At 43.0% G+C, this 22,729-nt stretch overlaps 2 protein-coding genes across 3 annotated transcripts; one reads left to right on the forward strand and one right to left on the reverse strand.

The window, feature by feature from the left end:
- Positions 1 to 6: 6 nt before the first annotated feature.
- On the forward strand, positions 7 to 5,319 carry LOC125706382 (AT-rich interactive domain-containing protein 3A-like). The gene is made up of 4 exons (XM_048973053.1): positions 7 to 163; positions 1,261 to 1,510; positions 1,603 to 1,692; positions 2,217 to 5,319. The coding sequence occupies exons 1-4, from the start codon at positions 119 to 121 to the stop codon at positions 2,399 to 2,401; spliced, it is 570 nt and encodes a 189-aa protein (XP_048829010.1). The 5' UTR covers positions 7 to 118; the 3' UTR covers positions 2,402 to 5,319.
- Positions 5,320 to 5,968: 649 nt separating this feature from the next.
- On the reverse strand, positions 5,969 to 20,941 carry LOC125706381 (semaphorin-7A-like). 2 transcript variants are annotated; one of them, XM_048973051.1, is made up of 15 exons: positions 20,724 to 20,941; positions 20,431 to 20,450; positions 16,923 to 17,071; positions 16,108 to 16,155; positions 15,835 to 15,936; positions 15,660 to 15,750; positions 15,465 to 15,572; positions 14,582 to 14,721; positions 14,086 to 14,264; positions 12,517 to 12,625; positions 11,976 to 12,174; positions 11,368 to 11,483; positions 10,773 to 10,918; positions 7,606 to 7,661; positions 5,969 to 7,033 (listed from the first exon to the last, which is right to left on the reverse strand). In XM_048973051.1, exons 1-15 carry the CDS (start codon positions 20,924 to 20,926, stop codon positions 6,702 to 6,704), a joined length of 1,998 nt encoding a protein of 665 aa, XP_048829008.1. In that variant the 5' UTR covers positions 20,927 to 20,941; the 3' UTR covers positions 5,969 to 6,701. The 2 variants fall into 2 exon arrangements, with proteins under 2 accessions (XP_048829008.1, XP_048829009.1); XM_048973052.1 differs by having other exon boundaries at positions 14,086 to 14,282; positions 20,622 to 20,762.
- Between the last annotated feature and the right edge of the window lie 1,788 nt (positions 20,942 to 22,729).

Consider the following 22,729-nt stretch of genomic DNA (forward strand, 5'->3'; position numbering starts at 1 on the left):
CCCAGCTATAGCACCGGCCTATACCGTTTCTCCACGTCTCCAGGCACCGCCCCCCACATCCTGTCACCCCCAAAGATGCACCTGCCCTCATTAGGGGGCGGGGCTTCTGGCGGACCCAATGGGTTGCAGGCGTCCCCTGGCCCATCGCTCAAAAAGGTCACAGGTGGGTGAGATATCAGCCAATCCCCATGCAGAATTCCAAAAAGCTCTTCAGCTGAAGTTCTGAAGTTTACCTTTTTTTTGGGGGTGGGGGACTGGAGTTGAGAAATTGTTTAAAAAGGCAGGATTCATACACACAGAGCACTTGAACTGCTTTCGTCCACATGTTCATGTTTGGATAACCCCTTTAACATCAGACACACAAAAAATCAGTCAATCCTATACCAATATACTGTTAGTGGGGCTGTAGTTCACTAACATAATTCTGTTGTGGCAATTAGTTTAGCTTGAAGTGGCACGTTTCTTGGATTAACATTTATTTGGTTTATTCCCAACTGGTGTGTTTTTTTTTCTTTCTCAAAATGCGTCTTCTCTAATTCAGTCATAGAGCTGAGGAATCTGTTTTGTTGTAAAAGCCTGCCCCCTCTTGGACTGACTCGAAAAGTGCAGCTATTGTTCCCTCCCAGTTCCAGTGCGTCTTTAGGGTCAGCACCTTTAATGACTTTAACTTACAGGAAGCCGGCTCAGGAAGCCCAGTGGTCCTCTAGCCCCCAGCCGGGTCATTAATTCTCTGAGCCCCTCGCTGTCCAGCTGTGTTTCACATCGGGTTCAGCCTCCGTTTTAATTTCCTCCAGATGCGGAATTGGTCGTCCTGGTGTTTGATTAGCGATAGGTCGAGCAGGTCTTCGTTTCATATGGGTACTTTGAGGCCCTGATCTCCATTTACTTTTGTATATATCATATAAATTCAGGTCTTAGTTTGCAGTCAACCTAATGAAATTTTTTTTCTACACCTTGTAATTGTCTTCTGACTCCCCCCTTTGGAAGAACAGTTACATTGTCTCTCTTTCATTAATACCATCAAAACCTTTCATACCCGTTTTTACTAGAATTGTTCAGTGACGTAACTGAGTTAATGGGGAAAATATAACTTGCGTCTCAATATCTAACTGGTTGCAGAAATTGAAATTAAAACAGATTTTTGTCACGTGAAGCATTAAAATGAGTAAGATACCCGTGACTATAATTGAATGCATTGTTGCTTTGGTGGAACATGACAATGATTGTATGGCGTGGGCCCTCGCTCGCCCCCCCGACCAGACGAGGCGCCCCTGTCCATGCTTCCCCGGCCGGCTGCCCGTCGCCATGGCCCTCAGCCAGCAGCACTTGGCACGCGCCTCTACTCTGGAGCAGCTGCGTGACAAGCTGGAGACCGGTGACGGGCCGGAGCGCAAGATGGTGCGGCTGGCGGAGGAGCAGCAGCGGCTCATGCAGCAGGCGCTGCAGCACAACCTGCTGGCCATGGCGTCGCAGGTGCCCATGGGGCTGCAGCTCAGCGCCACCAGCCGTGGTGAGATCCCCCCTCCCCGCCCCCCCACCATGCATCTCCTGCTCCTGGTCTGTCCCTGCGTGCTCATATTGTCACCCCCCGTTCCATTTCAGAAGACAAGCAGGACCTGGCGCTGAGCATCACCTCCACCGGAGCTGCCAGCATCAGTGTGTCTGTGGAGGTCAATGGCACGCTTTACTCCGGTAATACCTCAGGCTGCCTGCAGATGGCAGCAAGGACACCACGGGCCTTTTAGCCTCATTATTCTCGAATACAATGAATATAACTAACACTCAAATCTATTGGCAGCACTGTACTTGAGTGGTTGCTGAACAGCAGCTTAGTCATCCTAAATTGACCTACAGTACTGTGCAATTCTTAAGGTAGCTTAAGTCTTAGAAAATGTTTAAATGATCTTCGTTTTGGTGTAAAACTATGATGTTATGCCTGTCAAAGTGTTTTTTTCTGAGCAATTGTGCACGTACCACCCAGATAAATAGCTTTTAAACATTTCTTTTGACTGCCTAAGACTTTTGCACGGTATTACATATGTGTTGTATTGCCGAACCATGATACTATACTATAAAACTGAATATTGTCAGTGTTAACTGCCCCCTGCTATGTCATGACATCACATATGTGTTAAATGCAGGGGACACATTTCGTTGTGTACTGGGGTGTGTCGTCACTGACCACCGATCACTAAATAAATATCTTCCTCTAACAGGAATGCTGTTTGCCCAGAGGTCTGCGGCAGCTATGAACACATCAGCAGCAGCAGCGCCCCCTGCTGGTCCTGCCGGGGCTTTCGGAATCCTCTCCTCTGCTCACAGCCCCAGCCTCTCCTCTGCATCCTCCTCCTCCTCCAAGGGGCCCAGTTCTGCTGAGCCCTCTGCTAGTGGTTCTCCGTAGCTACGGGCAGCCCGGTCAGCTGACCCTTGGCTGAGGTACAGCGCCACCCAGCTGGGAAGCCACGCATTTCTCTAAATGATCAACTGAATTTATGGGATCGGAACTGTTGCACAACAAATACCTCATTGCCCCTGTCAGCATAGTCTTGGCCGTACCTCTGGACATCAGGCACTATACTTGCTTGCATACACCAACAAAGAATCAAACACACAGATACTCCACACACACACGTACGCAAGACACTCTAAAAAGCTCACTACAGCTGAAAGTAAACACTCACTGTACAGCCAAAATTGACGACAGGTACTCATAACTTGAAGTTTTATTTAGTTTTGCCATTTATTTCCTTTGAATATACTATTTTAACACACGTTTGTCCGCTTTACCTCAAATAAGAGTGTTTTAATCTAATACTCCTTCTATACTATACCTCAGGGACAGTGATACACCTGTGTTTAAATAACAGGGTTACTTTTATATTTAATTACTCTTATATCAGCAAAATATAATCCTTGGCCAGTACCGTACAGAATAATGGCTCAGGACTTTTTAACCTTGAAACAAAGGGACTCTGACTGAGAGTGGTTGTTTAATTATATAATTGAAAATGGGTCTTTGCTCTTTACGCTCTGCCCTTCATCTACCCCTTAAGTGCTCATAATCTCTAAGCAGAAGCACCGATGCTTCCAGTTGTAGAGTTTAGTCAGGTAGAGCCCCTAATTTCTCAGTTGTCCTAGTGTTTCGAGAACCTCTAATGAAGAAGAACTGGTGTGAATCTGCAGGCAGTGCTCTAGGTAGCTGTGTTATGAAAAGCTCTGCTCACTGGAGTTTCAAGATGCAGTACCGTACTGCACCTAATATAAGCTCCCTGTCAGCGATTACTGGGGAAATACTAATGAATCTTGTCAGTGCTGTTTTAAAGGAACAGAAAGCTTCACGTTTAGTCAGATGTTTTACACAAACATACCAAATCACCGTGGAATGCCAGGTTGACAAGGGCCTAGTAGGAAGGGTTAGACACCCGTCCATATGATGTCATGCCCGTTTAACCTTCCTTGCATCCATCCATCCATCTGTCCCTTCCTGTAGCGTCTGTCAATCATCATGAATAGGGTGGAGGAATGCCTAAAATGGTGCCAATGCGTTTTTACGCCGCGTATAAGAAATGTGAGGAAAAACATCTCAGTCAAAGTATCTCAAGTTCAAGACAGGATCTTCGTCTCGTGGTGGGACCAGGGATTTGTGTGTGTGACCGTTTATACATTTCTGACCTCAGGTTTGCCTTTCCATATTGGTAAAGGTGGTGTCTCAGGAATTACCGACCTGTCTCCATGGACTCACTGTTTTCAGGGAAAAAAAAAAGATTTTTAAAAAAATAATGCACAGCTGGATAAGACCATGCAAAGAAATACCTCTGGCAGTCTGACACATCGCTTCTGCTGACTATCCTGGACATTTGAAAGACCAGCAGCGGACATGTTCCTCAGGAATGTGCCCCTATCAATGTGAGATGTTACACAAATGAAACGTCTGGTTCTGCAGCAGCCTGGTGGAGCTCAATCCTCCACTTTTTGATGTCATCTTCAGACTATTGTGTAACTGAATACCAAAGACCAGTCCATTTAAAAAAAAAAAAGTTTTATCCCTGGGGTCTGCTGCCCGCCCCCCCACCCTGCATGATATCACTTGGTGTCATCGTTTGGGACAATGCAGTTTATGCAGATGCAGTGGACTTAAAGCTCGACGTTATGCAGTAGCTCAGCTTGCTGCCTTGCATGGTCAATTTTTTTTTTCTCAGTGTTTCCCTTCTGGTGTCATTTGATGTCAGTGTGCATTTTATTAGCTGTTATAATTTTGTGTGTGTGTGTTGTAGTTTTGTGCAGCTGTGTGGTTTTCCGGAGTTGGTGCTTAGCATGACTGGGGGGGGGGGGGGTTCTGCCCCTAGTGTTTGGACAGATGGTTCCCACTGAGCACATCAAACTGCCGAGAGGCTACATTTTGCAAACCCGATAAGGCTGCTGCTCTTTCTCTGGTGATGCTGTTACTCAGAGTCGTATTTACTGAACTGGCCTGTAACCTCCACATGCAGGTCAGCAAGATGCTAAGTAAGGCTGAGTGTGTGTCTGTAGTTTTCACCTGTTGAGATTCATTCAGCATAAAGTAGGTTTCAGGATGACATAGACCCACCTCGCTGGGCTTGAATGTCGCAAAAGTATTGCCGTGTGTGTGCTTGTGTAGTATCCCGCTTTTTTTTTGTCTCTCTCAATAATGGAGAGAACTGACCTGCCCACCTACCTCAGTACAGAAAACTGGAGTTATTGTTTTTAGGGACAATATGGCCATTTTGTGGGTTATAGTTAAATGAAGTTGTTCCGTGGGCAGTGTACTACAAGGAGAGCCGCACCGTCTCTAGGAAAGACAATGGTACCGCCATGGCTAATTATATGGGTATGTGTTCTCTTGCTTTCTGTGTTTCTTCTTGGTAAGGCGATATTGCTCAGGTAACCATGATGGTAACATTCTGCAAACGTTTTCTACATGGTTTGCTTGGATTTTATAATTTTTTTTTAAAGGTAAATATACCATGATATATGTATAGCAGTTACATATGCAAATGCTTGAATACCTCACCGAATACCTCATATCAAACATTTCATATGTGCGACGCTCCAGTGAAAAGTCTGGAGTTGGTGCATGTGTCTCTCTTTATCATTATTACTATCTCTGTAATAAGCCAAATAACAAACACACATGGATGCTTGTGAAACTGGTTTGTGCCGATTTGTAAAGTGTATTTAAAAGTGCAGCACTTTCCCCAAAGGTTATTTTTTAACACACTCAGTTTTGTTCACATTACTAATGTGAGGACGTCATTCTCAGGGCTTAACATGTATGTCATAAAGTAACTTTTTATCTTACTGCAGTGTTACGTTTTTTTTTTCCTCCTTTTCCCTCTCTCTCTCTCTCTCTCTCTCTCTCTCTCTCTCTCTCTCATCTCTCTCTCTCTCTCTCTCTCTCTCTCTCTCTCTCTCTCTCTCTCTCCTCTCTCTCTCTCTCTCTCTCTCTCTCTCTCTCTCTCTCTCTCTCTCTCTCTCTCTCTCTCTCTCTCTCTCTCTCTCTCTCTCTCTCTCTCTCTCTCTCTCTCTCTCTCTCTCTCTCTCTCTCTCTGCCAATTTGAATCCCCAACCAGCAAGGTACCACTGAGGTACCCTGAGTAAGCCACTGCCCCCAGGAACTGCTTCCCAGGTGCTAAATAATAGCTGCCCACTACTGTGTCACAATGTTACATATGGATTAATTGCAGTGGGTGCATTTTGCTGTTGTGTACTTCTGTACTGTGGTGTGTCAACAATAGCAATCGGTTTCACTTCACTGTTGCCTTCAGATTTGGGATTAGGGATATTGTTCATCAGAATGCTTCAGATTCCCGACGCCTATATCTTTCGGTAAGACTGTCGACTGTTTATAACTGTCACCGATGTTCACCAGGTATGAGTCCCCAGGTCGCATTAGTCAATAGGATGTCCTATTTATACCTTCCCAAAATGCCCCAAAGGGGTGTGCAAATCAGATTCAGAATACTTTATTAATCCTGTGGGGGGGTTTTGGTTTCATAAAGGAGTATGACGAGAGCAAGGAGTTAAGTAAACGTACAATAACAAATGTATAAAAATAGCTGTAAAAAATTAATTAAAATAAATAGTAGATTAACTACGAACAAGCTATATCATGTACCATTGTTTTGCACAGTTGTAATTGTATAATAAAAATAACCGTGCCGTATAATGATCACTGACCACTGTGGAATGACTGTGAAATATCCTGTAGGTAGCTTTTAAAAAGGGAGGAAGAAGCCGGAGCCGTCATCTGGTGTGACAGTTACGCTTTTAGGCTGCAAGCAATCCTGCGGTAAATCTATATTATTCCATTACAAACCTAAAATTAGCTACATGAAAAGCACTGGGGCTGTTTGCAAACCCTAGATCAGGGGTGTCAAGCTCAAGTCCTGGGGGGCCAGAGCCCTGTGTACCTTAATTCTTTCCCTATTCTACTACAAATGATTCAGCGCAAAGGCTGTGTTAAATGAGGGGAAACCGAAACCACTGCAGGGTTCCGGCCCCCCAGGACTGGAGTTTGACATCCCTGCCCTAGAGCCTCTTTGCAAGGTAATAAAACTATCACAAGTATGTAAATGTGTGTCTATGTGTGTGCAGACTTGTCTTTACTTGAGAATCTTTTGCCAGCAAACTGACCAAACCATGATGATTTACCCTGGCAACCTTCCCATTACAGACAGGATCTAGAGGTCTTGTGGGGACATGGAGCTCAAAGTGAGGCTGAGGAGGTAGAGCAGCAGGTATGTTGGGGCCAGACCTTGGACCTTGCTCTCTATGGACAACTTGTACTCCACAACGACCTTTGTGTAGCTTGTCTCTGAGGCGTTGCAGCGGTAGGTCCCAGCCATACTGGGATCCATAGCCTCGATGAGCAGCAGACACTGGCCGTCCGTGACGTGGCTCTTGACTGTGCTTCCATTGTGGTACCAGGTGTAAGTGGCATGGGTGGACGGCACGGAACATCTCAAAAAGTGTGACGTGTGTTGTTTAACTTTCTGAGGAATGCTGGGTATTACTGTGGAAGAGGAGGAGAAGAATGGCAAGTGTAATAATTAGTATCTAGACCAGTAGATCGTTACCTTGTGCTTGATAATAGCAGGGGTCTCCAACTACATTTACAGTGAGAGATACTTCTACAAAGAAAATCGGGGAAGATACGCGTTTGATACACAATTTTATCAACCGCAGGGGTAACGACATAAACATTTTATCTCATTTATGAAGTGTGTGTGTTTATACGGACACACACTGATTAGACTTTATATATACCATACATGTTGGTGAACCTTGTATCACTGCATGGACGCTCAGCACGATACAATTCAATACATTTACGGTTTATTACTTTGCAAAGGTAGTGCAGGTAGAGCTGGACAATCTACTGATCGGTCGCGATCGTCGTATTGGTCACCCATGGTCTACATGAATAGTTCTAAACATTCGTTATCTTTGCACATGTACCTTTTTCTATACCCATCTAGTATGTTAAAGTTCCTGGTAATTATTTGTTACGTCAATGAAGTGCATTATTACTGTATAGCTACAGCCCATCCGAACAGCACACAAACATGGTTCCGTTGTCCTCACCGTACTGTTGTGTGCATAGCTGAGGATTTCCATGTTTCACATCCTGTATCGCTGAGCTGTTTGGGAAGCAAAAAAACAATGGAGGACTATGTGATAAAGAGGCCTATTCATGAGTCCTCATATTGCAAATGTGTAATGGGCTGAGAGTATCATGACCCTAAAACTGGGAACACAGACATGGGGCGTGGACATCAAAATGGGGTCAGAATGGGACCAGAGATGTGTGTGTGTGTAGGTGGGTGAGTATAACAAAGCCACCCTATGAATCTGAATAAATGAGTGAGTGAATGAATGAATGAATTCATTCACCCAACCCCCCCTAAAATGCTTATTCAGGGTTGGGTTGTGGGAGCAACAGCCTAAGCAGGGATGCCCAGATCTCCCCCTACTTCGCCACCTCCTCTGGGGGTGATACCAAGGTTGTCCTAGGCCAGTCAAGAGAGATTCTCTCTCCAGCATGTCCTGGGTCTGCCCCGGTGTCGTCTCCAAATTGGACATTCAGGAGGCATCCATAATAGATGCCCGAACCACTTCAACTGGCCCCTTTCGATGCAGAAGAGCAGCGGCTCTGCTTTGAGCCCCTGCCAAATGTCCGAGCTCCTCACCCTATCTCTAAGTCTGAGCCCAGACACCCTGTGAGGTAAACTCATTTCTGCTGCTTGTATTCACCATCTCATTCTTTCAGTCCCCAATCCAAAGCTTGTGGCCATAGATGGTAGGAATGTAGACTGACTGGCGAATCCATACTTTTACGTTCTGACTCAGTCACAGCCTTCCAGATTTCACTGTCATTACCCACATGAGCGTTAAAGTCCCCCAGTAGAACAGTGGAACTGAAGCCCTTTAACCAAAAACTACTGAATGAGTGCTGGTATCGAAAAGCCTTAAATTTTCACTTATGCTGCACTATAATAAAATCTTTTTCCATCTCACCCTCCATCCATTTCTCCATAACTGCTCTTTCAGTGCAGTACCACAGTGATCACTGACTCTTTTTGCTATTATTTCAAAAGTGAAATTTTAATCTTAGCTGCCAATGTATCGATAAACTACAATCTGATTTTACTTGTGGTGTTCTTACTAATGCCTAGTGGTTCTTCTGTGAGGATGCTATTGTGATGTCCTAAAACATATTTTCATTGTTAATTATGAGACTGGCTATAGTGTAACCTTAATTAAATTTAACATGCCTTGCCTTATAAGAACAGAATTTATTGCAAAGAGCCATTCTGCTGTGAGATAAAGGAAGAAGACAATGCCTCTTAATGCTGGACCATTGCCAGGAATTGGGCTCCAGGGGCTTGGTGGTAATTTCTGGTGAACATCCTAGGAATTGTACTAGCATTCAAAACATCTTTTTGACTTCACTGAAACAATAAAGCCTTTATGCAATCCGAACTGTGGCTTTTGTATTTTGTTTTTTGTATTAAATTTCAAGGATAAACTGCATTTTGACAAGGTGTCACCTTCCTACATTATTTTTGGTTACAATTCATGTACAGTCACGTACCACATAACATTTCAGTCAACGGACGGCATTTATGACAATGATCCCATAAGATTATAATAAGAGATTAAACATTCCTATCGCTTAGTCTCATCGTAGCTGTTGTAATCTTATCGCGCCAAGCATTACTCATATGTTTGTGATAATATTGGTGTAAACAAACCTATTGTGCTGCCAGTTGTACACAAGGATAGCACAATTATGTACAGTACATAGTACTGAATAATAACTATGATAGTGGTTTGTATATTTACTATACTGTACTTTTAAATCGTTATTTAGGCTACCGCACATAGCCTGGGTGTGCAGTGGGCTATATAATCTAGGTTTGTGTAAGTATACTCTATGATGTACACGCAACAACAAAATCACCTAACAATTCATTTCTCACAACATATTGGTTTTGCTAAGCAATGCATGACTATATAATACCTACTTAAGCCAGGCTCATTTCTGAGTGTACTATTACAGAAAATGTTCTGCATAGTGGGTTTGCGCTCTTGGGTTTCTCCATTGGGTTGGCCGGTGGTGGGTTTGGTGCTCAAGTCACCGTAAAGATTTGCAAAACAGTTGCAAAACAGTGGGACTCTTTTCTACTCTCTGTGGGAGTAGCTCTGCCGCAACCACCCCCAGGAAAGCTGCATACTTTATGAATGGGATCATCCATGGAGGTGTCGAAACTGCTGGAGAGCCAATGGAACTGGCGTGGTGCTGAGGCGTCACCCGCTGCATGGTAGCGCTCTGGTCCTAATCTGAGGCGGCCAATTTGGATAGGCGTCTCTCTGGCATGATGACCATCTTCCTCTGCTGTCAGAGGAGCTTTGTAAACGCCCCAGACCGGAATGGCCAGATCTCTAGGTGAGTACACCTGCTTTTGGTCTGGTCGGTCTCATGGCTGCCCTCCTCGGGGAGTAGCTGTTCCTGGGAAAGGTGTCATCCCAACTGACTGGAAGACTGTTCTTCTTGTCCCTATCTAGAAAGTGAAGGGTGATCACCTGGATTGCAGCAACTACTGGGAGGCAGCACTGGTCTCAGTGCCGGGTAAGGTCTTTACTAGGGTCATCCTTAGCAGCATCTGTGGTCACTTGCTCACTGACCAGTGACTGTAGCAGTCTGGTTCTACATTTAAAAAGTTTACCATTTACCACTTCCTGGCACTGAGGGTTTTCACAATCGCAAATACCAGTTTCTTTGCAGCATTTGTCAATTTTTGTAAACCATTCAGCTCAGTTGGGATCTTGGCCAGCCTGTACTCTGTTGCTGTTAGTGCTGTGCAGAGAGGACATAGAACCTCTGCATTTTTTCCCAGTAGATTCTGGGGTTTGTCAGGAGTGAGCAATACAGTACTTTGAAAGCATTTCAAAGTTGAACTGTATTTTGAGAGTCAATAAAATTCAGTAAATAGCAATGTTTTCAGTTTTATTACCTCATCCACATAATTACCATCTAATTGACATTTATGTATTTATCTGCCTGAAACATAAAGAAAATGAAAAAAAAAATCTGTTATAATGACCATACTCTTATAGTGTTCAATTTCACCCAGACAGATGTGATCACTATAAGCATTTCCCACTGTACCCTAAACCCTCCAGGTCCTTCTTAAAACTTCACCACTGTGTGAGAGGTTACGTGTAGACCTGAAGACTATGGGCTATACCTGGTGACTGGTGCACAGTGAGTTCCATTCCATCCGCAGTAGGGGTCCCGGGCCATAACACAGTCCTCACACCATAGTCCATAGGCCTGGCAGCTGCGCAGGTCGAGCTCTACAACCTCGCTGCTGGAGCTCACGTAGAGCATCTTCTGCAAGGCCAACACCAATACTGTCAGGATGCGACTCATGACTGCTAAGGGTAAGAGGACGCCTCTGAAACTCTGTGAGTGGAACTGTGACATGCTGCTGGCTACACAGATGCCCATGTTAACCTACCCACTGTGAGTTTGGAATCCTCATTTCCTCCATTAGCGACATAGGAAAGTTAATCTTCACCATCACACTCCTTTTCTAGTAATATAATGTTATTAGGGTATTTCTCAGGTTAGCCTTTAAAAAGAAAATATTTCTGACTGATTATATGCAGGGTTTATTAATTAAGTACGTGGCTTAAAACAGCCATTGAGATACGCGGAATGCGATTGTTATTAGCCAGCACACGATCAGCGAGTGATCTGGTGAAATCCGTTTTTGTGCCCCCTTATTCAGAACGTTGACCGGGGGGGGGGGGGGGGGGGGGGATGGTGATGCATCTCACCGTATGTGGCTGCAGCAGAACGTTGCGGATATGGCAGCGGCTGGCAAAGGGCCGCAGTTCAGCAATAAGGAAGGCGTGGTCGGCCTGCTCCAGCACCTTGTGTACCCTGCCGCTCCCTGAGTGCAGACAGTTAGACGCTTGTTACCACAAATCCTGCTCCTTCAATATAATATAGACACATGGCGTTTCATGGCTGGCAGGCCACGTTTCAGCATTTTATAGCACCATTCAAGAAAATAATACCGCCATAAATGTACAGTGTTTTTACAATCCAAAGCTGTAAAATGAGTTTAATTATTCACCCCAAAAAAGCTCCTTACTGGAAAGTGAAGAGCGAATTCTGGTGCATCGCTAGCTTTAATGCCCCCCCCCCCAAAGACATTCCTATTTTTGAGTCCCCTGTAGACAGTAAGAGAGTCACTGGGGATGCCAGTGATGAATGTTTTGCGAGCATTTCATTGGGAACAGGTGCCTGTATCCTACATTACTGATGTTAGCTTGGTCAATAAGTGGTACAATTAAGGTCTTACATCCCTGTACTAATATTTTATGAGCTTGCATGCTGTTTCTTTTATTGTCATTGGTGCTGACTGCAATAAGATTCTCACCCAGCGTAAGCAGTATCACGTGGTAGGAGGCACCCAGGCTGGTGTTCACTCTGTCTACTCGGATGTCTTTGTACTGATGATGATGACTGACAACAATGGGGTCGCTGTTATTCACTGGCCTGACCCAGTCTTTCATCTCAGGATGGTCTTTTACCAATCTAAGGACATCAAGAGGAAGTTTCGTGCTGTCGACAACGCACTGCCATCGAGACAATGGATAAAAAATGCATTCAAGATTAGCATTTGGCAGTTTGACCACACTTGACCAGAAACAGTAGTGAAACATTTAGGCTCCAAGCTCACTGTAACCTTGTACTGGACGAGTGTTTTGGATAGCGAGATGAAACTCGAATACACGAATATGGCAAAAATATCACTGGGGTCTGGACTATAACATTTGACTTGCATCGGACAGTAAATTCTTGACATTTGTCTTTAACATGCACCGAAAGGTAAAGCAAGTCAGGGTAATTCTACTTCAAACTCCACAGTAGCCACAACAAAAGGAAAACAATGGAACAAAGTCAGAGTGTTATTTTACCGTTCCGGGCCGTGGGTGTGGAACAGTGTCCGTGTATCCCTTGAATGGGGAATTTGTGAAGACGTAGTCAATGTCACCCATGGTGAAGACGCATACCGCTGTGGTGCCCCTGTGAGGAGCAGTGTGGTCAGCGGGCTCCAGTCCAGGGTTTTGAGTTAATACAGAATGACATCAGGGAAAAGGCTTATTATTATAAAGTGTGATGTTTTTTTGGTGAGGTAAAATACAGTTTGTTTTGTATTTCATTACATGGTAAGTCTTTCAAAGGGACTTTGTTCTCTGTCAATACATTTCCGAGGATTGTTCATTTAGACTAAATGTAACTGGCATCGCTTTTCTCTTCTGATATGCAAAGTCCCTCATGACCTTGAAGAAACACCTTGAAGACCCATCTCTTGTAAGAACATCTCAGGTAGCCTCATCACCAACTCAATCTCTTTGTTGATTGTTCTGTTACAATGGTTGCAGCCAGCAGTACTGAATGCTTACTTGTATTTTGCACAGATATCATTCCTTTTCAGTCTTTTGTTCACAGATTTAATTCTACCAGATTTTCTTGGCATTATTTGTATAATTTTTCGGACATTCTAAGCAGTAACCTTACAGGTCCCTTTTTTCAATACTTTCTTGCACTCATTTCTGGTCTCTCTGCAAGCGTAGACTACGACGCTTCTACCTGTTGGTTCTCTGACGACTGTATGTTTATTATGAATGAACTGCTTTGTCTGTATGTTGCTCTGGGATATATTTCAGGCGTCTGCCTGATTAATAAATGTAAATGTCGTGTCTCACCACAAATAAGTTACAGAAAATGATGTTGCAGAAGTATGAACTTCCGCTTGGGCTGATACAAGAGCATGCCAGAGAGCATGTCCTATGCAAACGAGTTACGGGATAAATAAAACGTTCACTTCCGATAAACCACGAGGCCATGGGCGATAATTTAGACTGCACCACAGCCAACACACTCATAGTTTGCACTGAAAGGTCACTGGATCACTTCAAATTAGATCTGACCTTTCTTCTGAAGCCTATTTCATATTTGATGGTTAACTTATAATGGCATGCTTATATTCACTTTCAATTGGGAACTACTGAGTCTATAAGGTCCATTCATATAGTATTAACAGCAGAGTTCGGTAATTCAGGTCCAGAGAGTAAAAGTCTAGACCGGGATTTTGTTTCAACCAACCAGTTGAGCATAAAAAGTCACAGTGATAGAGTACTCAACTGGTTCGTTGAAACAAAATCCCAGTCTGGACTTTTACTCTCTGGACCTGAAATACCTAACTCTGATTAACAGAGAAAAGAAGTGGTCCTTCCTGTTTCTGTTACAAGAAATCAATGGCTAGTTAATACTTGGTGAGTTTATGTGACTTCCATGACTACAGCATTTTCCTCTTAACACAGTATTTGGCCGCTTGATAGACTGAAGTCCATCCATCCATTTTCTATACCTGCTTGTCCTATGTAGGGTTAGGAGGAGATTCAAACCCTGCTCCCAGAGGTGTGAGGCAACAGTAATGTGCTGTGTTCTTGTTTGTCTGTTGTTTTTCTGCGATACCTTACCAGCCATTGGAGAAGAGGCCATACACCATGCTGTCTTTCCAGTTGTCCTGCTCTAGGACCGCGACATCCAGCAGCCGGTTGAAGTACAGCTTCTTCTCAGCGATGCCGCAGGACAGCAGGGCGCTAAGGTGGGACGTCCAGCTCCTCTGAAAAAATGATTTGGGCCCGCCCAAATCTGCCTGACAGCACAAAGCGGGCTGTCATGTCCGGCAATATAGTTCTTGTGCTTGGTTTAACCCCTTCAAAGACGTTTATAAACTCAGTGGATCTAAAACAAGCCAGTATGTTATAGATCACAGCCTTGCCCATTAGTGAGGGCCGTTTTCAACCTCAAGTGCACAGAAACATTTATCTTCAGGATCCTAATTAATTAATTTTAGTCTCTAGCTTTCTATCCTATGGTGGGTAATCATGTGCCCTCAAGTCAGTGTCCTCAAAAGCCACACAACCACTGATACCGCACACTCATCATGGTCCTCCACATAGTTTTGCTTACCTGGCATACTTGGGTGACAAGGGGCACCCACAGATCAGCCTCCCTGTGCTGGTCTGCATTCCTCTGGACCAGGAAGGCGTAGATCCGGTCCTGAATCTTGTTAGGTCTGGGACTTGCAACCAGGGCCACATAATTCTGCTCTGAACAAAGCAAATAGGAATAAAAAGCTTTGAAATCAGGCAACCGGCATCAGTCAACTTAGGAAAAAAGCCAGCAAGCCACAAGATAAATATAGTTTTTCAGTGAATTATGTCGTTATCTCTGAACTATTTTTGATGCTGGACTGGGTTGAAAAGGCCTTGCTGATACCAGCTCTTGCTTGGCTTCCTTTCATGTCCTTGTCCTAAGATGTCATTGCATGTCCTATGTCCTTGTCCTAAGATGTCATTGCATGTCCTATGTCCTTGTCCTAAGATGTCATTGCATGTCCTATGTCCTTGTCCTAAGATGTCATTGCATGTCCTATGTCCTTGTCCTAAGATGTCATTGCATGTCCTATGTCCTTGTCCTAAGATGTCATTGCATGTCCTAAGAACCTCCACAGCTTCATTACGGTTAAAACTTAAATATCCTTAACTCCTTAAACATAGTGAAGTCAAAATACAGTTTTTTGTTCCACCTTGGTTTTTGCAAAGAAACTTACACATGTTAGTAATGGGCAGAGGATGTTTAAAGCTATTTCAGTTCAATTAGATTGTTTGTTTTTATATAATGCCTTTCACAACGGAATCACCCCAAGGTACTTGACAAAGGTTTTCTCTGAGCAGGTCTGTGTAAGTCAAAAGTCGATACCGATAACTGATCATTTGATTCAGAAATGAGCAGGGAAAAGACTGATGAACAGAGGAAGAGTACATCCCCCATCTCCACCCTCCCAACTCACCTGTCACATTGTCACTTGGCCATATGCTGGCTTGATGCCCAAAATGCCTGCGGATGCCCACATGATTGCCCCCTTTGACCCTGTTGGCAGTCGTGTACAGCTCCTCCCCTGCAGGTGATACGAGGAAAAGGTGCTTTGACCTCTCCAGCTCCATCTCAGGTATGTGTTAATAGCGCTCCATTCTTACTGACTCACCAAGATAGAGAGATGGTGCATGCTCATGTACAGAAACCGGGCTCACTGCTCTTGCCGGGAGACATTCGTTGCAAAAACCAGTCTCTCTGGACTATGTCAAAGAAAACGCCAAGTTAACAGTTCACCTATTTTCATTGAAATGGTTAAAAAAAACGCTATGCTAACTTTTGCGTACCACACTGCAACACACTGGAGTAATCCCATTGGTCCCACAGATGAAGAGTGCGCTTCCATTCTTGTGCTCATGAAGCAGAGTGATGTCATAGTCACACGAGCTCTGGAAATATCCAAACACATTTGTGTTTTCATTTATTCTCTACTACCTGTAAGAAAAGGGTGCTGGGTAAAGTGTTTTCTGTTTATTAAATCAAAGCATTTTCATATAACCAGACAGGGTCCTCTAATTTGCAAAAATGTTAGGCGATGAAAGTGGCTGTAATCAACTCACTGTGTTTCTTGAACAAGAATTGGAGCAGCTATTTCTGAATACCAGCGTCTGCAAATATCCATAAAAGAGCACAATGTACTGCATGCTATCACACAATATATTTATTTTAGTTGAGGAAACCTACCCCACACGCCACACAAGAGCTAACTGTGATGTATTTACTCAGTGTCCAGTTGTATTAGACACACTTTTAATTAGGCACTCGTTTTGCCCCCAGAGCTGCTGTGAGCACAGACGGGTTCTGCATTCCAAGTCGCTTTTCTGCACACCACTGTTGTACTGAGCTGTTATTTTTTGCATCTGTGGCCTTCCTGTTAGCTTTATCGTATCCGGCCTGGACACTTTAATCGTCTTCCTACACCACCAGTGTTTTCGCCACAAACGTTGCCACCAGCTTGCGTTTCTTTAGTGTGTTTGTCACACCATTCTTGGTAAAGTCTAGACCATCATATCTAGTCCGTGTGGCCGTTTGTAAGATGCTGCAACCATCACGTCGGGCACCAGCCATTATGCCATGTTGTATGTATTCAGTTACAGCCACATGATCCTCTGTTTGCCGGATCAAGCTGTGTGCAGGAGCGAGCAGGTTTACTTGATGCTAAAACTGCATATAACGATTTTTTTTCCCAGTTACTACTGCTAGGGCTTTAACCAGGGACTCTGCCCAACTCTGATATCTGATCGCTTTGAACTAAAGTTTCTTCTAAAGAAATTAATTTAAATAACACATCAGTACTGCTTAGGGTCGGGGCACTTGGTTCTGGTGTATAGCGAATAGGGGCATTTTGACGACCAAGCCCATACTGTCAGCCTACCTCATTCTGGGAGCAATTTTCCCGGAAGTCCAAGTAGAACAGTCTGCCACCAACTCCAGCATACACAGTGCGGGGTTTGGGGCCCTGAAGGAGCTCCATGCGAGTGGAGTTCTGCGTTCCCAGTAACACGCACTTCCTGGCTACACAGTCTGATAATACAAGAGAGCAGGTGTAATGATGAGATAAGCCAGCAATACCCTGCATTACAGAGATGCATGGCTGTTTGGCCGAGTTTCATGTAACGAAATAGCCCCCACTGTCGCAGCCACCCCCACCCCCAGACACACATCCTGCAAATAGCAAGGGAGAGTGCTGTGTATTTTGAGTTCTTGAAACAGCAATGGTGACAAGTACGCAGAATCTACCAGCCTTAATCATTTTTAGTCTTCCTGACACTATTAATCACACTGTTAATCATAAAAGTTTACTATTCTATCTGTGGAATGTACAAAAGGCTTCCCAATAGCTCATAGCATAACAGCTCAAGGAAGAAAGGAAGGAAGGAAGAAAGAGCAAATAAATAAGAATAAATAATTAAGAAGATATCCATATTCCAAACCGCTTATCCTACTGGGTCGCAGGGGGTCCGGAGCCTATCCCGGAAGCAATGGGCACAAGGCAGGGAACAACCCAGGATGGAGGGCCAGCCCATCGCAGGGCACACTCACACATCAGTCACTCACACATGCACACCTATAGGCAATTTAGTAACTCCAATTAGCCTCAGCATGTCTTTGGACTGTGGGGGGAAACCGGAGTACCCGGAGGAAACCCCACGACGACATGGGGAGAACATGCAAACTCCGCACACATGTAACCCAGGCGGAGACTGAAACCCGGGTCCCAGAGGTGTGAGGCAACAGTGCTAACCACTGCACCACCATGCCGCCCCCTTAAGAAGATATATAACCAAATTTATATTTTTATTTCCATTTATGTTATGACATCAGCATTAATTTATCACAGAACTGCACTGTTTAACAATGGTACAAGCCTCTGCACACCCCTTAAATCGAGTTGCACGTTCCAGTGATAGATGTATTGAAATTGTATGTAATGTGTGTATTCTGTGTCTAGATTGTGTTTCACTGGCAATTTGGGTGTCGTTAGACAAACATTAAAACTTTTGGATCCGGGTATGACGACTATAACGCTGCATTATGCAGTGATTCAACAAATATTCGTCACGTAATGCGGTTTTATGCCGTGACACATTGTAACTAAAGTAGTTCGTTACCTCATTGATCCGAACCAGTTATTATGGCAAGTAACTTGTCACATACGAGGGTAACGTCTCTTGTGTCAGATTTAAAAAATGCATTAATGCAAAATTAAAAGCAATCCCGCAAAAACAAACGTCCCTTAGCAAAAAGTAGTATACTTGAAGTTCATCTTATTAAGTGTGCTTGAGTATAAGTATAGCAAGTATACTACGGACCATGTACTTGTACTACAAAGTATACCAATTTAATACTACTTCGGACTTTATAAGGTCATTTTAATTTTACAAAGGTATACTTTCAAGTATACAAGTACACTCATCTATATACTACAAGTGTACTAGGTATGTACTTCTAGTCCACATTTTAGTTTATTGAAGTATACTTGAAGTATATTTTTATGAACTTAGAATTACTGAAACTAACAAATATTTTTTTTTGCTATTTTACTTGTTTACTTGTTATACTGTATTTTACATGCCTCACGTAACACTAAGTATTAGTACTTTGTGGCAGAAAGAAGTAAGGTATACTAAAGTATAAACTTTAGGATTAAAGTATAAGTTAAGTATTAACGCACTTAGTCTTAGACTTTTCTTTATACTTATCAGTATGTCAAGTATACTTCACACTACTATTCTTAAGTATATAAAAAAGTATATAAAAAGTAAACAAAAAGTATACTCCCTCAGTTTTAGTATAAAATAAACATACTCGTAGTACACTTGAATAAACTACTTTTTGCTAAGGGGTATTACGGCAAAATTAAAATCCCACAAACCGAAAGCTAGACTGCCTGTATAACATGGCTTACATAGAGTTTATTAGGCGGGTTTTCCGGAGACGCAATAAAACGGGAGGACGCCGGCAGGTGGCTTTTAAATACTGGAGAAACCCAGGAAAACGGGAGCGTTGGCAGGAATGACGTTAATACAGAGGCAGGTGAGGCACACGGATATGAAATTTTAAAAAATCGGCTACACTGAAAACCAGGGAAGAGCCAGAGAACATAATGCTTTAATGGCGATTCATTACAGCATGAAACCAGCAGTGCTTCTGTTAAAGATACATAAAATTGCAAATATAAAAATCATCACGGGGGCGGCATGGTGGCGCAGTGGTTAGCACTGTTGCCTCACACCTCTGGTACCTGGGTTCGAATCTCCGCCTGGGTCACATGTGTGTGGAGTTTGCATGTTCTCCCCATGTCGTCGTGGGGTTTCCTCCGGGTACTCCGGTTTCCCCCCACAGTCCAAAAACATGCTGAGGCTAATTGGAGTTGCAAAATTGCCCATAGGTGTGTATGTGTGAGTGAATGGTGTGTGAGTGTGCCCTGCGATGGGCTGGCCCCCCATCCTGGGTTGTTCCCAGCCTCGTGCCCATTGCTTCCGGGATAGGCTCCGGACCCCCCGCGACCCAATAGGATAAGCGGTTTGGACAATGGATGGATGGAAAATCATCACTTGGTTATTTGGAGTTAAATACTTGAAAATCATTTCTAAACCCTAGTTTAACATCGAGCTGGACTTTGGGTTGTGTGTTGGGTTTTGTGATTTTCCGATTCCAGTCACAGCGAGTCTTTGTTAATTCTGCGATATCAAAGCAATAATCAAGTAAACTGAAGCCTATTGTTTCAGTCACAATGCATGAATTGCCAGTTATTGCAAGTAAAACTGTGAAAGAATTGCGTTTGTATAGTCACATCAGTCAATTGAGAATGTAAACGAATGTTTTCCCATTTTTCAGTAGCATACTAACTGGAATAAAATTGGCGGACTGTCAAAGCCAAGCTAGCACGTGAACTCACAACAGGAGACGTGTCATTTTGCATTTTCACAATTTATCGGCTGCAGTAATTGAATAACCAAGTTGTGCATGTGACTTCACAACCAAACACGAATTTGTGAATTTGGGGTTTCCGTGTTTTTGTTTGATAGAGTAAACAAAGAGATTTGTGATGCCTGGCGAGTATTGAACCCACAGCTAATCTTACGAAACACGTGTTCTAAAATACACTTTCATTGCCGTCCAGTATCCCCATTCGCCGAGGTTGTGGCGTTTATACCTAATATAATTAGTAACGCATTCTGAAAATTTATTAAGCGATTGGCGGAGTCATTTTTTTCTTTCTTACCCCACATAAAAGTACAATCTACTTTACGGACCACTGAAATGTACAATTTTTGAAATACAATTTTCTTTAGTTTTAAATTCATATATAATTTATTTTGCTGCCATTGCAATAGTGGTAACACTAAAATGTAATAATGACCTTTATGATTTCTTACCTTTCTCCGTAATTATCACTCTGGGATGATGATGATGCTCATGCCCGACAGCAACATCCAAATGAAAAGCCATTTCAAATATTAGCCATAAAGAAATAGTCATACCGATACGGTTTTCTGAAACACTTGAACTAATACTTTTTACGTATAACATTTTCTGCTTTAATTTTTTTTTTTTAATTTATATTCACCTAAAACGTTTTTTGAGAAATTTTAACGGCATTGCAATATTGTGAAAGCTTGACAATTAAGATAGATAGACAGACAGACAGACAGCCCTGTATATACCGTACAGTTGGCAAACTAATGTCGGTGGCACTTGCTGCAGTCGACGCCCATAAACCTTTCGACACGCCTCTTTTTTCACTTCTCTATTTACAGTACATACGCTGTAAGACACGGGAACGTTACAATTCCTAGGGCCCCTGAATAACAGGAGGCTTAAAAAATTTGGAAAGTAGTCTGAACTTGGGGGCTCAATATAATATGCCTTCATGGGGCCCAAAAATCTCTAGCAACGCCCCTGATTCTCTTGATAAAGCCCTTTTTTTGCATGATCAGAAAGACCATTATGAAGTATATATATATGGTTGGTTCATGAGTTCTGCTACAAGTGTGCAGTGGGTTAGGAACTCAAAGCAGAGGTGATTTCGGTGCTGAGGACGGAGGCAAGCCACCAGTCATACTGCTCAAATGACGGTATCAAAGAAGCGTTCAAAGCCGTGTTTCCTGACTCGGAGCTTGGACATTAATATGTGGGAAAAGACAAAACCAGATGTGTGGCTAAATTTGTATTGGCCCCGTATGTTAAAAATGAGCTTATCGCTGAAGTCAACACAAGCAGCGTGTTTATGATCATGTTAGCCGGGACCCTGAACCAGACAATGAGCAGGCAGCTGGAGCTCTATGAGCGTTATTGGTTAAATGGTTGTGTTCATTCGACATACTATGGATTACAGTGCATGGGCCATGCAACGGCACGAGAGCTACTTCAGCATGTCAAATCAAGCTTACTATCAGTCGATCTATTTGTTAAATTACCTGTTATATGAATTCATTTAAAAAGTGTTTTTTATACGCAGACATGTCTGTGATTAATATGTGTGAATGTGTATATGCAGTGTGTGTGTGTGTATATATATATATATATATATATATATATATATATATATATATATATATATATATATATATAGGCCTGGCCCCTCCCCCAGGGGGGCAGGCCTGGGGGAGGGGCCCTGTGGAGCCTGGCCAGACCCAGCCTGTATGGAATTATGTTGTGAAGGACATTGTAAAAGCATGTTGATTTGGTTTGTATACACATCTGTCATTTTTTTTTCTTTTAGAGTTTTGTTTCCACTGATATTGAATTTTATGAGAGTATTGTAATAATAAATATTATCCATCCATCCATTTTCCAAACCGCTTATCCTACTGGGTCGCGGGGGGTCCGGAGCCTATAATAAATATTATTTGGGAGAGAAATAAAAATTTTCCTATCATTTTCACATCAAACACATTTGGACCATGTTATTGCCATTTTATTTTAGTGTTCATTTTAACTGACATCAGTCTATTTGGAAAGAATTACAGTTTTGTGTGTATTTCCATTAGAGATTTGCTCTTAAATTTAATTTCAAGTGGTATTACAAAGGACTTAAATTAAAATTGTTCATATCAGTAGGTTCCCTTTAAAATGGTTTAGGTCTCACGGTAACTGATATATATCTCAGTCGTATTATCCTCATTGTCAAAAAATCACAAAGAAACCCATCTTTACTTCATAAATCATTACAGAGCCTGGCTTGGTGAATTTGTCGTGAGCACGTGCCTGGCCTTCGGCAAATGTCCATCCAGCTGTCCCTACGCTTAGCCCCGCTTACTGTATGTGCACCCTACAGAATATACTAATACTTTTTCGTAAGACCATCAGTACGCACAGTGAAGGATTTTAAAAACCAAACGTAATGCATATTAACATAATTTTAAATAATATTATATGGTAGACAGTCACTGAATGAGATGGACATCTGTAATTAACTCCGACATGTCTTTCATTATCGCCTGGTGAACTCCTGGTTTGGGCATCACACAGCTTCCTGGACACCCGGATGTGCCGTAGACGACTGGAAAGTCTGAATTGCACAAAGTACAATGTGCAAAACAAAGCGTGTCTCTAACTAGCTTCCAGTGTGCATACATTTTTAACGATATTATGGGAAAAAATGCATAATACTGGAAATGTACCAATCGGCTTCTCCATCTGGCCTGTTTGTGAGATGCACGTTGGCGACACGAC

The sequence above is a fragment of the Brienomyrus brachyistius genome, chromosome 13, assembly GCF_023856365.1.
Source record: "Brienomyrus brachyistius isolate T26 chromosome 13, BBRACH_0.4, whole genome shotgun sequence".
NCBI lineage: Eukaryota > Metazoa > Chordata > Actinopteri > Osteoglossiformes > Mormyridae > Brienomyrus > Brienomyrus brachyistius.

Excerpts from the sequence above, each read along its gene's own strand:
- LOC125706382 (XM_048973053.1), top strand. The coding sequence starts at position 119 with ATGGGTTGCAGGCGTCCCCTGGCCCATCGCTCAAAAAGGTCACAG. Across the intron at positions 164-1,260 it reads ATCGCTCAAAAAGGTCACAG|ACGAGGCGCCCCTGTCCATG; the intron begins GTGGGTGAGATA and ends CCCCCCGACCAG. Across the intron at positions 1,693-2,216 it reads CAATGGCACGCTTTACTCCG|GAATGCTGTTTGCCCAGAGG; the intron begins GTAATACCTCAG and ends TTCCTCTAACAG.
- LOC125706381 (XM_048973051.1), bottom strand. The coding sequence starts at position 20,926 with ATGAAGGCATATTATATTGAGCCCCCAAGTTCAGACTACTTTCCAAAT. Across the intron at positions 20,451-20,723 it reads CCGACATTAGTTTGCCAACT|AGTGATAATTACGGAGAAAG; the intron begins GTACGGTATATA and ends TCATCATCCCAG. Across the intron at positions 12,626-14,085 it reads GGCCTCTTCTCCAATGGCTG|GGGCACCACAGCGGTATGCG; the intron begins GTAAGGTATCGC and ends TGCTCCTCACAG.